At 38.7% G+C, this 17834-nt stretch overlaps 1 protein-coding gene across 1 annotated transcript in view; it reads right to left on the bottom strand.

Moving 5' to 3' along the window:
• The window catches only part of Wdr41 (WD repeat domain 41), a 46581-nt gene that overhangs the window by 18151 nt on the left and 10596 nt on the right, over positions 1-17834 (bottom strand). The window contains exons 3-5 of the mRNA XM_027401708.2: positions 6331-6379; positions 5523-5654; positions 3131-3193 (exon numbers count right to left, since the gene is read on the bottom strand). Coding sequence (XP_027257509.1) covers positions 3131-3193; positions 5523-5654; positions 6331-6379 — 244 coding nt within the window. The remainder of the gene's footprint in view (positions 1-3130; positions 3194-5522; positions 5655-6330; positions 6380-17834) is intronic.

Here is a 17834-nt window from a genome sequence, read left to right as displayed (position 1 = left end):
CATTTATTGCCTATTTACATTTCTTTTCTGGAGAAATTTCAAATTATTCTTAATTGTGCTACTTTTCTTTTTGTTAAGAGTTCTTTGCACATTTTAGATACATGTTTGATAAATGATTTACGTGTGTGTGGGGTATTTCCCCCATTTAAGGGTGGGGATTGTACTTTCAATTTGTCAATGGTATTCTTTGAAGAGCAAAAGTTTCCACTTAATTAGCCCAATTTATCACTTGGTACTAATTGAATCTATTCCTTTTTATATGTATATGTTCATCTGATTCTGCTTCTTTCCTCTTGAGACAGAGTCTCACTATGTTGCCCAGGCTGATCTTTAACTCAACCTCCCATAGCAGGAAGTTCAGATACGAACATTACACGTGGCTCGCCTTACTTTTTAAAGACTAGTCTTTCTACCATTGGAAGGTGTTGGTTCCCTTGTAAACAAACTGTCTATATGTGTGAGGTTTTATTTTTGTACCCTCAATCCTATTCCACTGATCTGCATTTCTACATCATTATGCCAGTATCACACTGTCCTAACACTGTATCTTTAAGGAAGTTTTAGAATTAGGAATTGTCTCACATCTATGTGGTTTCTCTCCAGAACTGTTTTGTCTATTCTGGATCCTTTATACTTCTATATCAAGTTTCAGGTTAGTTTGTTCCTTTCTGAAACAAAAAGTCAGATTTAATTTTATGATAGAGATTATATTCCATTCGTAGGTCATTTTGAGTAGTGTTTAAATCTTAATATTAAATCTAACTATTGAACATATGATTTATGTTCAATATAACTTTTCCAGTTAACTTTTTCTAGATTATTTGTAATGAGTATTTTGCCTGAAATTATGTATGCATATCATATGCATGATTGCACCACAGGAGCCCTGGGTCCCCTGGAACTGGAGTTACAGATGATCATGAGCCACCATGTGGGTGCTGGGTATTGAACCTGGGTCCTCTGTAAAAACAACAGGTGCTCTTAACCACTGAGCCCTCTCTTCCAGCTCCTAAGTTTTCAATTTATTTACATATTTTAAATTTCACTGAACAATGTTTTAAAGATTTTAATGTATAAATCCCCTACTTCTAAAAACTATGTATTTTGTTCTTTTGGGTGTTACTGTAAATAGAATTTTCTCCATTTGATTTTATAGAATTACAACTATTTTTGTATTGTCAACCATGTACCCTGAAACCTTGCTAAGTTAATTTACTAGCCTTAACAATTTTGTGTGGATTTATGATTTTTCTATACATAAGATCATGTCACATATAAACACAGAAAGTTTTAGCTCTTCTTTTCCATAAAAGAGTCAGAAACAACCACTCATTTCTTTTTTATTGCCTAATTTTGCTGTCCAGATCCTTCAGTGCACGGTAAACAGATGTGTGCTGAGAGCAGAGTCTCCTATTTTACTCCTGGCCTTATGGGGAAAGTATTCAGTCTGCTGCCTTCAGTATTCATTTATTAGATTTTCATCAGTGACCTCTGCTTGTATCTTTGAGTGTAAAGTGTCTTCACGATGAGACTACACCTTTATTTCTCATTGTTTCCTGTATAGAGCTTCCTTGAAGTAGAAACCCTGATTTGATGCATATACTCACTTTTCAGAGCAGTGGCTCCCAACCTTCCCAATGCTGTGACCCTTTAATATAGCTCCTCATGCTCTGGGGACACCCAACCATAAAATTATTTTGTTGCTACTTCATAACTAATTTTGCTGCTGTTATGAAATATAATGTGAATATCTGATACACAGGATATCTGATATGTGATCCCCAAAGGTTGGAAACTGCTGTTTTAGAGCCTTCATAACACCACTCTGCCTTCCAAGAAAAGCATACCTATTTATCTCCAAAGAAGCAGGGAAAGAAAACAGAAGCCAATTTTACTACAACTCCTTGCTAACTCCAATCTTCAATTAAAAACTTTATTTGGTCAAAAAAATGACAAAGAGTTACATTGTTGATCTGAGTTGCTCTGAGAAGTCACCTAAGGAAAACTGAAGCACTGAACTACTGTGAGAAGATTTTATTTGTAAATAGTTTTATGTGAAACAAACATACAGCAGGAGCAAGCAAATACAAAAACTTCTTTTGAAAGTACTTTTACCACACAGGCATAAGACCAGCTCTAATTGACAACTCCCTCTTACTCCCAAGTGGATCCCCTGACGCTTACTGTTCTCTGATCCTTCAGCTCAAGGATTTTCACTTGAAAACTAATGATTTTAGCTTTTCAAAGAGTAAATAATTTTAAAGGAATGCAAAAGTAACACTTTTTTCATATCACATAAAATACAGTGAATACTTGGGTGACTTCCTCAGACACCCCACTGTTAGATTAGTGAGAGCACAGCACAGGGCACTGTCTTCCACAGGAACTTCAGCAAACTGGCTTCATAACAGCACAGTGGTGCTACGGTTCTAGAAAATAATGGATGAGCCTGACTACTGGCACTCAGCAAAAAAAGGGACAATGGCCTACTGTCAGGCAGGCTGTCCCCAAAGCTGTGGGGGAGATGGCCTTGAACTGGTGCCTTTCCCAAACTGGCTAGCAGAGAACAGTGCTAACTTCCCCAGAACAAACAACATTTCTCCTGCAGGAATCACAAGGAAACAAGACTTAGCTACATTTGTTTCTCTCACATTGGCAGTATTTTGGCATAAAAGTCCCAATTAATATTTGTTTATAAGAATGAAATAAATGGCATGGACACATTACAATTTTTGATTTGGGAAATAAGAAACCAACGTGTCCTCAGGGCCTTAGAGAAGGTAGTGGTTAAGGGACAAATGCCTCCCTCTCTCTTGGTAAAAGCATAAAAACAGAACAGCTCCTGCTATAGTTCTGCAAATGCTGTCTCCTTCTAGGAGGGCCTGCTATAAACCTACCAGGCCCCACTTTCTCATTTGTCTTGGCCCTGCTCTCATTCCAACTGAAACATTCCCATCCTTAAATGCATATGATCCCAAAAATCTTGTCTTAAAATCATATGGTTGACTGTGTGAAAGCAACAAAGTGTAAAACCTAAATAAGTAATTTCACCTGATTTATTAAAATCATTTTGTGAATAACAACAACAAAAAATACTAGCATAGAAACCTGAATTTGCTTCAGACGTTACCTTTACAGTAGACTGGAAGCAGGAGACTCTCTGGATTTGTCTGCCGGTATCACAGTCCCAAACTTACACTGATGTTAAGAAATAATTTCCAAATCGAATTTAAAACTTTAATTACGAGATAATATTTCTAATTAACAATTAAACCACAAGTATAAACAGGCAGAAAATCTTTAAACAAAATCTAAGCTCTCCAGTGTTTACACTGCCATAGATCTATAAGGCAGGTCGTCACCTCAGGAGGAGGTGTAATAAGCTACGGCTGTATACAAGGAAACTTGAGGATGCAACAGAGACAGTGTCCTGAAACACTAATCTTCATAGGCATCAAACACTGCATCTGCTGAGGACAGTTTACCATATGTAGCAAATGTGTGCATAATGTTTTATACCAAAACCACAACCCCTCCCAGCAGTTTCTGAAAGTTCACTATAGTGTACCTGCATGGTTTGCCACTGTCATAGCAGTAACTGTGTGTGACTGTGACTGTACATGCTGACGTAACTATAAGGCCTCTCGGCACATGGTGAGGGTTTAGTTTGACTTAAGAAACATGATGATCTTTATAAACTTTTAACACTATTTCCTATGGTGTTACACTCCATATAAATATCATATCATATACTTGTAAATGTAAATAATATAAATGTATGGCAAATACATCTTATAGCATGTCTAACATACATTTTATGTTAACATTTTAATGCCAATTTCATAATCTAGTTAAACCTATAATATCTGTTTTTTATTAATTCTACTTCATTTTTCAAATATATAAAAAGGGAGATACCTATATACTCATGTTTGTGTCACAAGAAACCAACTACTCAGTCAAAAAAAAAAAAAAAAAAAAAAAACTCTCTCCCTAATTAGATGCTGTTTTCTTGCCATAAGTTTCCCAATTCTAATGCCTCCTTCACAGTCTTTCCACAGACTTCATGATTTAAATGCTCAAGAATTTACTGTTTAAAAGAACTATGAAATGTGGGATCTTAAGACCATTACCTGACCAAAAAAAAAAAAATCTACCATCAACATTTAATTAAGAGAGTTAATAATGGAGCTCCAAGGAGAGTAAATTTCGATTCTATCTGGATAAAATGTGAAAGTCAAGGTTCCCTGGGATTTTTTAAAATATGAATGATGCAGTAATATGGATGGCTAGTGTGATGATGCCACTGCTTACAAGGTAAGTGTCCCAGCACCTTATCTTGAACTGTGACAGCAATTTTAATAACTGTCTCTAATACTAGTACAGCATCTTAGAAATGGCCTAAAAAGACACTGCATTTTAGATTCTACTTCTGTAGAAATTATAACAAAGGGAAAAGAACAAAAGCTTGAATCTGTAATATAATGTCTAGCCCTGCCTAAGTATCTGACTGAATGGCAGAGCACACAGAGATGATCCCACTTACATGTTTTCTTGACATTTTCTCCCTGTATATAAAATGTCTATAACCGATACAGCTGTTGGGCTCACTCAAAGTGGGACATCCAGTCACATGTCCTATATATGCCCTGGTTCTAGAGAGGCCTAGGAAACCATCCCTCCTCTGGGCTCACTCCTAAACCCAACCGAGCTTCGTTGTCCTGGCCAATCTGATGTTTTAAAGGGAGTGATGGACACTCACTCGGTCACCTGTAGCCTTGGACATGGGCTCCACAAAGGCATGCTCTCATAATGAGTGTGTTATGCACACTATTGTATCAGGAGCATGTCTGCCACAGCTTCAGGACCCCGACAGCAGGCATGCTGCTGGCCACTCGCCATGTGGCTTGGTCAGGTGGCTTACCAACTCTGCCTCTACCTTCGCACTTGTGAGAAAGACAGAAATGCCTACTTCATAGGGCCATTTTAAAGATTAAATAAGTCAACATATGTAAAACAGAATATTCTGGAGCAAACAAGAGCACTTCATAGAACAGTACCATTTCTGTTGTATTATAAATTCAAACTGGAAAGTACAGGAAAGCAAAAGTACCTTCACTTTAAAAACTTATTTAAAATACCAAGACCTAATTACTGTGCAGAACCACTCAGCAACACAGGTTCTCACAGTGAGGGCCACACATGAGGAGGAAGTGAATTCTTTTCCAGCCCAATTCATCCTAATTTCCCTACATCGAGATAGCATTTTAAGCCCAAAACCTCCATCTGTCCCTTTTGCACAACTTGATGTGACAGAATCTAGAATTCTAATTTTGCACTCTAGAAAGAGCTGCTTCAGCCATGGGGTTTCAGAACTACAAGCCCTGACCTGCTGCTTCCAGTCACTTAGCACTTCAGGGAGCATCTCCTGAAGACTTGAAGGAAACCATTTTTGCCATCAGAATGCACAGTCACGCACAGGCCCTGGGTCCCTGGCCACCGCACTCTAGGGGTAAGGATATACCAACAGTCCTGTCAGCAGAGGCTGTCAAGATGAGCTGACTGTCCACCTCACAAGAGTCCAGGGAAGGAAATGCAATAACAGCAGTTATCTTCTGGGTGTGTCCTCTGAGTTCCAGGAGCTTTTCTCCTGTCTGAAATACAAGTAAGAATGTTAATAAACTTACCCTTTCCAACTTGAAGAGCCTTAAATAGCAATAAGAATAGCTATGTAGAAAAATCGACATACAAGCCATTGAAAATTATGTATTTGGAATTCAAAACAAATTTTAAGCAATCGAATATAATCTAAACAAGTATCTACAGGCAATTTTAAGTATGTGGGAGGATGTGTATTGAGTATGCAAAAAATGTCAAATGGGCACAGTGTGGGGTGGAGGAAGACTGGAGCCACCTGGTGGATAGTGTGATGCTACAGGATGCCTCCAGCTAAGCAAGACTGTGGAAAAATAAGGAAAAATGAGATCAGAGAGCCAGAATGAAGGAGCAAGGAAGGAAAAATAAAAGCAGAGCACACTCAATGTCCTCCTCTGGCCTCTGTGCCCAAATACACACACACACACACACACACACACACACACACACACACACACACACACACACACACACACACCCCAGCACTTAAAACTTAAAATTTATCTCTTTATTATGAAATACTAGTCCCTGTTGCAAATGAGTATCTGTAACTCACCTTTCTCAAGTATTAACCAATGATGATAATATGCCAATATACCCCACACAGTATTAGTGAATAAATATTCAACCATACTGTAATGCATTTAATACAGCCCACATTTAATTGGTACATACCTGGGCATTCCACACAATTATAATTCCATCATCGCCAGCAGATGCAAATCTGGTTTGAGAAAAGAGGCCAAGAAGAAAACTCACTAATGAGGTTTAAGTGGTGAGAATTTTAAATGTAATATTATATTAATAAAATTATGTTTGGAAAAATGGGCATTAACATCTGATATTTTATGTTATAGGAATGCATCAAGGCTATTAGCAATATAGTAACCACAATACATAGACTAAACATTAACAAGAATTTTAATATCTTTGTTCATATTATTATATTTGTATTGTCTTCAATATGCTGATCAAATATTAACATGTTGATATTATATTTACATTTATAGTGGCTAACAATTAATTGACCTATCCCCTCTGTGTCAGGCTTTGTGCTAACATTTTTTTTAAAAACTAGCATACAAAGAAAGTATTAAGTCTCATTGTGGCATTTGTTGTTGTTGATTTTTCTCCACCCAAACAGCCTCCTTTCTGCTTTCCTGTCACATGCTCGGCTGCCCTCCCACACCCCCACACTCTGCTCCCCTTTTGTGGTCCCTTTCTAGTTTATAGTCTATACTAACACTCATATCCACGGGGATTCAAACATTAAAGGCTTGGATTCACAGGGAAGAGAACACACAACACTTGACTTTCTGAGTCCTGCTCACACTGCTTAATAGACTACTTCCTTGATCTACCCATTTTCCTAGAAACCTTACAATTCCATTATTTTAGCAGATGAATCAAATTTTATTGTATATATATATATAGAACATTTTCCTTATCCATGTATGGTGATGGACACATGCAATGTTTCCACTTTACTGACATTCTGAATAATTCATCAGGAAACATGGATGCCCAAATCTGTCTGTGATCGGATGTAGAATCCTTTGGGAACGTATATAGAAGTAACATATCTAGGCTCTATGGCAGTTCTACTTTTAATTTTTGGATACCTCCACACTAATTCCCATAATGTCTATACAACCATACTCTCTCACCATCAGTGAATAAGAGTCCCTCTTTCCACACATCTTTGCATGCATCTGTTGTCACCTGTTTTCTTGATGCTACACATTCTGACTAAGAGGTAATCCCAAAGCAGAATATATGTGGGGTGTGTGTGTGTGTGTGTGTGTGTGTGTGTGTATGCAGAGACCAGAGGGGTGGTCTCTGCATGTGCACACTAATCTTACCCATGAAGCCATCTCCCAGCCCCTCAAAGCAGTTGTAATGTGCATTCCCTTGATGGCTAAGGATATGGAACACTTATTTCCATTTTCTAATTCTATATATTTGTAACTTCTGTGTGTGCACATGCATATAGAAACCAAAAGTTGGTGTCAGATATCTTCCTGAACCACTCTCTGCCTTATCTTTTGAGATAAGGTGTCTCATGAAACCTAGAGCTCATCAACTTGCTGGCCTGGAAGCCGTGAGGATTTGCCTGCCTCCACCCTCCTATTGACCCTCTAGACTTTTGTGTGGGAGCTGAGGCTCTGAACTGCAGTCCTTGGGCTTCTGTGACAGGCACTTTACCAACTGAACATTCCACCCCTGGAACACTTTCAAAAATACTCACTGGCCACTTAGGCTTCATGTTAGAGAACTCTATTTCATTAGCTCATTCAGCAGTTTGGGTGATTGGCTGCAGTTCTTTCTGTGTCCTAGGTATTAACACCCTGTTGGAAGCATGTCTGGCAAAGACTTTTCCTCCCTTCTTTAGCCATCTATTCACTTTGCTGATAGTTTCCTCTGATGTGAGGAACTTTTTAATTTCATGGATTCACACTGTTCATTTTCTGGACTATTCCCTATGCTATTGGAGTCAAACTCACCAAGTTCTAACACGCCTGCATTTTGAAATGTGTTCTATTTTCCTCTAGCAATTTTGGTATTTCAGATTTTAAATTAAGGTCCTTGATATATTTTTTTCAATATTTCTTTGTGCAGAGTGAGAGGTATGGATCTGATTCCACCGGTCCACAGGTTGTATCAGTTTTGTTATAACAACTTGTTGAATAGGCTGTCCCTTACCCTCTGTATACACTTTTGACACTTTCACCAAATATTAGGTGGCTATGCCTATATGAGTTTATGCTACTACAATGCTGTCTGTGTCAACCACAGTTCTGTCATCTAATTCAAGGTCAAATATTCTGATACATTAAGAACTATGAAACTTATGAGTGATATTTTCACTTACACTAACAAACATTAGGTTCTGCAAACTAATTTAACAAATGTTTATAAGGTATCTTGTAAATTCCATGCCAGCTATTAAGGGTCCAAAGACAGAGCACTGACAGGATTACAAAGAAGAACCTTCTAGAATGTAAGAATAAGGAGATAGAGAGATGATCTTTAGTCTCCCACTGGTTAAAACTGTGATGTAAAGCCGTCCAGATCAATGAAATGGAACCAAGCCGAGGAGCTGATTCCAGCTACAGGAATGACAGTCCAGGGATGGAATTAAAATTTATTATTTTTATTAAAGGCATTTAACTCTGTTTTGAAAGGCAAGACCTCCCCTTTGCTTGCCTTGTATACATACACACACACACACACACACACACACACACACACACACACACACACTGGGTGAGGTTTGTAGTTTCTTGGTGGTGGTTTTCAGTGAAGACATTTCAATGTATGGAGGCAAATAAAAGTGTGTCTAGGGCCATGAAAAGAAAGCTGCAATAAACATTGCTAGAGCTCATCTCTTCACCCTCATTCCCTCCACATTATATAAAGTAAAACATCCTATATGTAAATCCTATCAAGAAACAATCTTCACATGATTATTCATCATAGTGACTGTATTATAACAAAATCAAAGCGATCACTGATTTTAAGCAGGTACCCAACACAGCGCTGTACAACAAACAAACTAAGTTGTCAACTTGTAATTAATAATTACACAGCAGTTTGTAAATGGACACTAATGATTCAGAATTATACCTAAGCTGTCTTTATATATTATTCCCACTGAGTTGAAGTCAGGCTTTTTGATAAGAGAAAAAAGAAAGCCAGCTATGAACTGCATGTAACTGCTCATAATTAACAACCATTAATAAGTGATGTTCCACTAATAGCTATGTCATTTAGACAATCTATGGTTCTTCCCTCCAAGATCAGTAGTAGATTCCATAAAATAAGATCTCCGAGGTCATCAGTGAGGTCAATAGTGTTGGTGGAAGCATCATTAGGAGAGAAGGGAGATGACTCTGGCCTATAGGAAGATTCCCTCTAGTGGACTTTACCCTGCATGACAAGTGCAGATTCTCACTTCTGTCCTCTCACTAACACCTTCCTTAGGGCTCCACGCCGAGCTTTGGGTTTACACATCCATGCTCAGCTCCAATCTCCTGTTGTCTTCATAGGCTCAGGGGACCCCACATTCAGTTCTCATTTCAAACCATCATCAGATCACCCATAGTTAGAGGTAAGAGATCACATACAGTCAGGCTAAGTGATTTTCAGCACACTATCCATTTCTTATTTTATTTAAGTAACATTTTTTCATTCATTTTACCATCCACTCCTCCTCTGTCTCCATTCAGAAAGGGGCAGGCCTCCCAAGTGCTTGAACAAAGCATGGTGCATCAAGTTGAGGCAGGACTGAGCTCCTCTCCTTGCTTCAAGGAACACTATCCATTTTTAATGGAAAGAATATTAAGACTCCTTAGTTAACTAGCTAGAAGTTCATGTCAAATGCATATACACTGTTTATGTTCATTTCAAAATGTAAGCGATTAACAAATTATGGTGACTAAAAAGAAAATGGCTGTCCTAAAACCATGAATATACCAGCAGAAGTAACTGATTTAAAACTAGCTCATCAAGTTCAGAAGGGACAGGAGGACAAAAGTAGAGTTGGAAAGGAGGGACTAAGGGACAGATATGATCAAAACACGTTTATGAATGTATACAACTCTCAAAGAACAAAATTTAAAAAAAAAAACTTTAAAATTTTCATTTTTCTTTGCTTAATGAGCTGTTCTCCAAATCCCAATACTCAAAACTACCTTGAATATCAACATTAATTGCTGGGAGTAAATTGTGAGTAGCTTGGTTTGAGGGCCTATTGATTTCTTTGTACTATATAGTGAGAGCAGCAAGGGCAAGACTCAAGGTCTTAAGTTTTCTTTGGTATAAAACATCAATTTCTATTGATTCCCCAAACCCTTATAATTGCTTTGCTCCTGTTCAGAAAGGTACAGGTTTAAAATACTTTTTTCTAACCCTGATTTTTAACTTCTCATTATTGTTTTATCATGTTTGAATCACACACAGAGAAATGAGTTCTCAATGAGAGATGACTGAACTGTTAAGAGTCTAGAAATGAGATAGGAAGCACTTTGCCTCAGACTGGAATTTAATCAGCGCAAACCAAGTTAATTCTACACAATGCTCAATGCTAATGCATGAAAGCACAGCCAATTGTCACTGCTCAAGGGTTGATTTCCCACTGTGTAGATTATTCAGCATTTCTCCTCTCTTACCTATATTCCATGGCTGATTCATTTATTGGCCATTTCAGTATTTACTGTTTCTGCTCCAAATGGAAACAATGCTTTGAAAAGCAAACTAATTACTTTGCTATACACTGGCACCTTCATAAGATAACTAACAAAGGGTTAGGCAACCATCTGGGGGCTACAACTGTCTATCCAACTATAAAGATCACTAAAGATTAGCTGTATTACAGCAGCTTATCCAAAACTAAATCCCATTCGATCAAGTACATACTCAGAAGTGGGGATTCAACCCAAGAATCCCTAATACTATGAAACACTGCAACCCCCAAAAGGAAGTAATTAATTATTAATCAGGGAGTAATCACACATCAGTAAGACATAAACTATTCAATGAAAGAAAGGTGACTGCTACCATAACACTTTATGTGAACTACTGTCTACGATAACAGAACATAAACCTCCATGTATGTATTGATAGACCTGCTTCTCTACTACATACCTTGAGTTTATTGAGACAATAAGCTGGAGTTAGAAAACCACCAAGGCAAATAATTTGTGGTCCTCATCTTGAGATCTCAAAACTGAACAAATATTCAGAAATTTACCGTATTTCAAAAATCTAAAGCACCATCAGTTATAAACACTGTTGTTTTATGTACCAGTAAGGGGAAAATGCTGCCAAGCATACCTGAAAAGCACCAATTATGTGCTGTGTCCTAATTTTAGATGTTAAAAATCAAGAAAAGCCTGCTCCTTAGAATCTGTGAAATACAGCATTGTGGTGGTTTGAATGAGAATGCCTTCCATGGGTTCATGTATTTGAATGCTTAGTCCCCAGTTGGTGAACTGTTTGGGGAAGATTCAGAGGTGTGGCCTTATTGAAGGAGGTGTGTCACTGGAGGTGGGCTTGGAGGTTTCCAAAGCTCACACCATTCCCAGTTAACTCTCTTGGCCTCAAGCCTGTGGATCAAGGTATAAGCTTTTAACTACTGTTCTGGCTCCATGTCTGCCTGCCTGCCATGGTCCCTGACATGATGGTCACAGACTCTAACCCTCTGAAACTGTAATACCCAATAAACTCTTCCCTCCATAAGTTGCCATTATCATGGTGTTTTATTACAGTAACAAAAAAATGTGACTATGACAGACTCATAGATACAGGACAAGATATAACCAGTTGCAAAGTCCTTCCATTCTGCCCAAGGGAGCTGGGAACCAGCCACACACTGCTTCACACCACCTGACCCAGTCTTCACAACCCAAGAGAGCTCAGGATCTCTGTCACTCTCCTTTTAAGAGATCACATCTGCAGACAAGAAGCCAAACCTAAGCTAGTACCCCAAAGCTATTGGTGGAATGAATTCCCACAACACTTTATTATACAGCACTTCCTGGTCTGACAAACCTCTGTAGGTCTAAAGTGTTAGAGATATGCTTGTTACATTTTTCCTTGATAATTAATAGATCCAGGATGCAGAAATTCATTAACATATATATGACTTAAACAGTGCATAGAATATACAATGTAACAACAGCAGAGTACATTATCCTCTCAAGCTCTTGAGAAATATTCCCCAAGGAAGACTCTATTACAAATTATAGGAGAAAAATTGTAAGTTAAAACAAATAGGAATTGTACAAACTATGTCACCAGGACATAGTGAACTTAAACTAGAAGTCAGTATCAAAATGATAGTTAGAAAGTGTGCCAACATATTTAAAATTTTTAAAACACTTCTAAATAATATGAACTGGTAAAAAAAGAATGAAGGTTTTTAAATGAGTGGAAATGAGAATGCAAGTCCTTGTGTCCTTGTTTTTCTCTGCCTTCTTGACTGATTTTCACCCCTTAGCTACTCCTATGAGCCATGTTATTGTAGAATTTCAGTGTATTTGATAGACTGTCAATCCCCTGAAATTGTGCAGATTCCCCTAAACATGAAGTCCCTGGCATCTCAGCCTTGAATTTGTCTAATTTTGACTTCCAGAAATCCATCAATGCCATCTTTTCTGTGCTGATGGTCCATTACTGTACTGATGAGTCTAAGAATCACTTGCTTTCCAGGGATCTTTGATGAATTCTTTACATGTAAGAGCTTATACTTGAAGTCATACTCTAAATTCAAAACAAACATTTTAAAGGTTAAAAAATGGTATGCTTGTTAAATGAACAAACAAGCAAACATTTAAGTATTACAGATCACTATTAAGTAACCTTATCTTTTCATTTTAGCATGATTAATGTGTTAATATATTGCCACAATAAAAACATTTTAATTAAAACTACATTCCCACCACACAAAAATCAATTCCTTTTATTTCTCACAATTCCCTTCTTATATATGCCTTAAGGTTTTCTTAATTTGAAATCAAGTTTTTGTTTTTGCTTTACATTTTTGAATTATTTTTTATTTTTTGAGATTATAATTATAGAATTTCTCACTCCCTTTCCTCCCTCCAAACCCTACCATGTACCTCTCCTTGCTCTTTCAGATTCATGGCCTCTTTTTCATTGATTATTGTTCTCTCTCTCTCTCTCTCTCTCTCTCTCTCTCTCTCTCTCTCTCTCTCTCTCTTTGTGTGTGTGTGTGTGTGTGCATGTATGTATATATATATTAACTTATATTCCTAAATACAAACAGCTCAGTTTGTGTAATGTTACTTGTAGGTATGTTTCCAGGGATGACCATTTGGTATTAGATGTTCAGTTGGTGTGCTCTTCCCTGGGAAAGTCTCTCTCTCTCTCTCTCTCTCTCTCTCTCTCTCTCTCTTTGTTGCCTTCAAACAAAGTTTTTAAAAGTACTATTTGAGTTAGACATGTTGGCAATTTCCTATAACTTCTCTGCTCAAGAAGTAGAGGCAAAAGGGTGACAAGTTTGAAGTCAGTCTGAAATCACATTGAGTTCAAGGCCAGACTGAGCTACATAGTGAGACTCTGTCTCAAAAACTCAAGGGCTGGGAATGTAGCTCAGTGGTAGAATGCTTGCTTAGAATTTAGAAGGCCCAAGTTCAATACTCAGAACCATTAAAAAATTTTTAAAGAGTCTTTGAGATGGCATAATTAAAGGACTAATAAAAAATGACATACATGAAAAACAAGTTTAACAGGGTGAGGCAGAGGCAGTTTAATAATCTGTAGCAGACTTAGAACACTCTGCCCTCTCCTACCCTAATTATAAAAGGTAAATTTGTAATTAGGGAACCCATCAATGCAGTCTGTGTGTACACATCTTATCCTGAAACCAGGAATCAGTAAGGAACAGTCCCCGTCCTGCAGGAACTCACATGGCAGCATTACAAACCCCACTACAGGATCTAGACTGAGAGTCCACAGAAGTCCCTCACCGGGTCAGTGTATGAAACTTCTCCCTCTAACACCTTCACTTGAGCATCTCAGAAAACATGTTCTAATTCTTGCTAGCAGCATGCTGAGAGAACAGTGGAGCTCTGCAAAGACTGACACAGTATGAGGCAGATTCACAAATAATTGTGTCCACTACCTAAAGTTATCATCTAAAAGTGGTCTTTGTAACACTAGAACTCCTTGAAGGGTCTCACCCAGACAAGGCTTATAAGGACAATGACAGCAATGTCAACACACATTGTCAGGAATCAGAGGCATCCATGCCACTGATATTTCACTAATTTCACATGAACACACACTACTTTTTCCTTGACTATGGAAATGAATTCTACAGGCTATAAAAGCAGCTTAATGGTAAAGCGTGTGTCTCACATGTGCAAGGCCCTGTGTTTGATTTCCAGCACAGAAGGGGGGAAAAAAACCAAAGAATTACATTAACATATGTTTACAGTTTAATTTTTCAGGTCCACTCTTGCTCAAAAATAGAATGAAGACAGCAGATGTCGTGGCTCACACCCATAATCCCAGCACTGTGGGATGCTAAGGCAAGAGGACTAACATGATTAGAAGTCAGCCTAGACGGTATGGAAAGACACTGTCAAAAAAAGAGAGAGAGAGAGAGATACAACAAGGGTGGGTGAATGAAAAAAAGAAATGAAAAGGAAAAAACAGGACCATTCCTAGATATGATGGAGGAGAAACTTTATTATAGATAAAAGGGCAGAGGTTTAAAAAAAAAAAAAAGGAGCATCTAGGAGAGTCCAGAGTGGACATAACCAGGCTAATCTGGAGAGAGGGGGAGGGGAAGGGAGAATAGAAAGAGGAGAGAGGAAGAGAGGGGCGCCAGGTGCAGCAGCCAGGAGGTCAAAGGTACAAAAGGGTTGGGTGACTAAAATGTCTGGGTTATATAGGGAAGAGCCACTGGGGGAAGGCAGCCTAGCCCCTGGGGTGCAGAGTTCAGGTTGAGGGAAGGAGGGTATACCAGCCTTATCCTGTACTAGGTAGGAACAGGCTGGAGGTCAGGTCCAATTTGATATGTTAAATAGGCACCTGTGCCATTTGTCCCATTTCAAACTTAGCATCGAAGGACTTCGACTAGGGGAGGCCTCCATTTCCCTGAACTCCTGTTTCTGTGAGGAGATCTCCACAGCTAGACAAACAGGGCTGGTTCACTCCCCTTACAGAGGCTGCACTTAACATGCTCAGTTCGGCCCTTTCTGGGTTTTCTCCCAATGATTTGTCTGTGACTAGAGAGAACACTCTGTTGTGGAATATTATTTTAAGGTGTGTCACATTTGTTTATGCTGTAGAACATTTGTTTTAATGGTGCAAAGGTGTGTTGCATTCTTTTATGTTGCATTTGTCTAAATCTGTAAAGCTGTGTTACAATGCCTGTCTAAACACCTGATGGTCTAATAAAGACCTACACTGACAATAGCAGGCAGGAGAAAGGATAAGCAGGGCCTTCAGGCAGAGAGAATAAACAGGAGGAGAAATCTGGGAAGAGAAGAAACCAGAAAAAGAAAGGAAGAAGGAGCAAGATAAACAAGGAGAGGAGGTCACCAGGGGTCAGTCACCCAGCCAGCCATGGAGTAAGAGTAAAAATATGAGATACAGAAGTAAGAAGAGGAAAAAGTCCAGAGTCAAAAGGTAGTTGGGGTAATTTAAGTGAAGAAAAGTTAGCAAGAACAAGCAAGCTAAGGCCAGGAATTTATAAGTAATAATAAGCCTCCGTCTGTGTATTTATTTGGGAGGGGAGTGCTAGGCCACCCAAAGATAAAAGAGCCTAAAGAGTAAAGAGTAAAAAGAGAAAAACCAAAGACAACATTCTGGTCTGTTCTTTTTGAGGCAAGCCTCAGGGTGAGTGGACGGCTCCACTGTCAGGATCTCTGGTGTCTCTCCTTTGGGAGAGGGAATCTGCCTGATTCAGGGGGGAGCATGAGCAAAGCTGCTTTTTCCTCCTTGATAACTCCTCCCAGCCAGACTCCAGTAAGCTAGTATGTATGTCATCCGTCCATATGTCATCCGTCCATGTGATTCCTACATTTGTTACTAACCAGTTCCACCCTCGAAGGCACACGATGTTAGTAACATTTTTCTATGTGGAGTATTTTACAGATTCCACACTGGAATGTTTTAAAGTCCAGTGGTTCATTTCATACAGTGCCTGCCAGGTGTGCACTACGACCTCCGTTGGGATCCCCAGAATGCAATAAAAACTCAAGCATGACAGCACATGTCTCTAACACAGAGCTTGAGGGCTAGGCAGAGGCAGAAGGATCCCAGGAGACTAGTGACCAGTCCCAAATTCAATGAGAGACTCTGTCTCAAAACTTAAGATGAAGAGTGATAAAGGTCACCCAGACAGACCTCTGGCCTCCACATATATACACACATACATGTAAAAACACAACTCATATGCACATACACAAACATTTTATATGTGTGTGCATGTGTGTACATACATATATATATATAAAGCACTTATGATTCTGAAACAAAAAAATACCTTTTATATTGACATTTTTATTTCTTCTATATCAAAATAGCTCTAATACTTTCCATTACGGCAAATTTAAATGTATAAAAAGATGAGGAAGATGGTATAATAAAAACCCCATGTAGTCATCTCCTGTGTAGTAATTATGAATGCCAATGCTGTCATTTGTGCCCACCAAAACCCTCCTTGCAGAATGCTTTGAAACAAATCAGAGCTAGTGTGTGTGGTTTCATGAGGACACTACAGGGCACTGGGCTGCTCCTGAAGCAAAGGAGGGTTCTCCCAGGGTGACATGGGAATGTGGAAAGAAATGTGTCACCCCAGACACTTCCTGCACCAAAGCCAAGGAAGATGATGAGAGAAAGCTGACGGGAACAGTGCATTTGGTCCACCTGGAAAGAATATTCTCTACTGTCAGTTTTGTGTATCAACCTGCTTGTCACCACTGCCAAGGCTAAGCCTTCTCTCAGGGAGCTGGGCAATTTGAGGGGGAATGTTCTGGAAAGTGGGCCTCTGTCTAAGTAAACTGAGGAAGTTTCTGCTTTCTGTGGTTTTACTTTGGTTGGAAATTTTTAAGGTGTAAGTTGAAACCTCGACTTATAAAATGACCTGTTTCCTCATAAATGCTGTCTTCGCTGGGGAAGCTGATCTGAATTCATTTTTTTGCTCTCAAGGAGTTCTAACAGCAACACCTTACTCAATACATTACAAATAGTCATTTTCCTTCTAAGCACCGAGTGAGAGCAAAATTAGTGAGAACAATTGCAGGGCTCAGTGTGCACCTTTTATCTACCGTTATTCATGATTCTTATCCCACATATGTACTTTATAGATATGGGGGATATGAGATTATTGATATTTTGTTCTGAATGTGGTATTGAGATTTACAACTCCATCTTCATTCACTGCTGGCATGATAGTAATCAATGCCTGGCATTAGCAGCAGTTTCACTGGGTGCTTAAAGGTTGTATGTCTATTTTCCTTTCTTCTTGCAGCTAACCTGCAGTTCACTGCATAATGAATACGAACACAGACACAATCATTTGTCCAACTGAATACACTGGATTTCAGGAAATCTTAAAGCCAACCTTCACTCTGTGTAACATTTCTCCAAAGCAGGAAACCAACTTCGTTTTAGCCTTTCCACCCCTGCCAAAGAACTCAATA

Source organism: Cricetulus griseus, chromosome 2, assembly GCF_003668045.3.
Source record: "Cricetulus griseus strain 17A/GY chromosome 2, alternate assembly CriGri-PICRH-1.0, whole genome shotgun sequence".
Taxonomy (NCBI): Eukaryota; Metazoa; Chordata; class Mammalia; order Rodentia; family Cricetidae; genus Cricetulus; species Cricetulus griseus.
The sequence above is the reverse complement of the archived record's forward strand: the minus strand, read 5'-3'. Positions and strand labels throughout refer to the sequence as shown.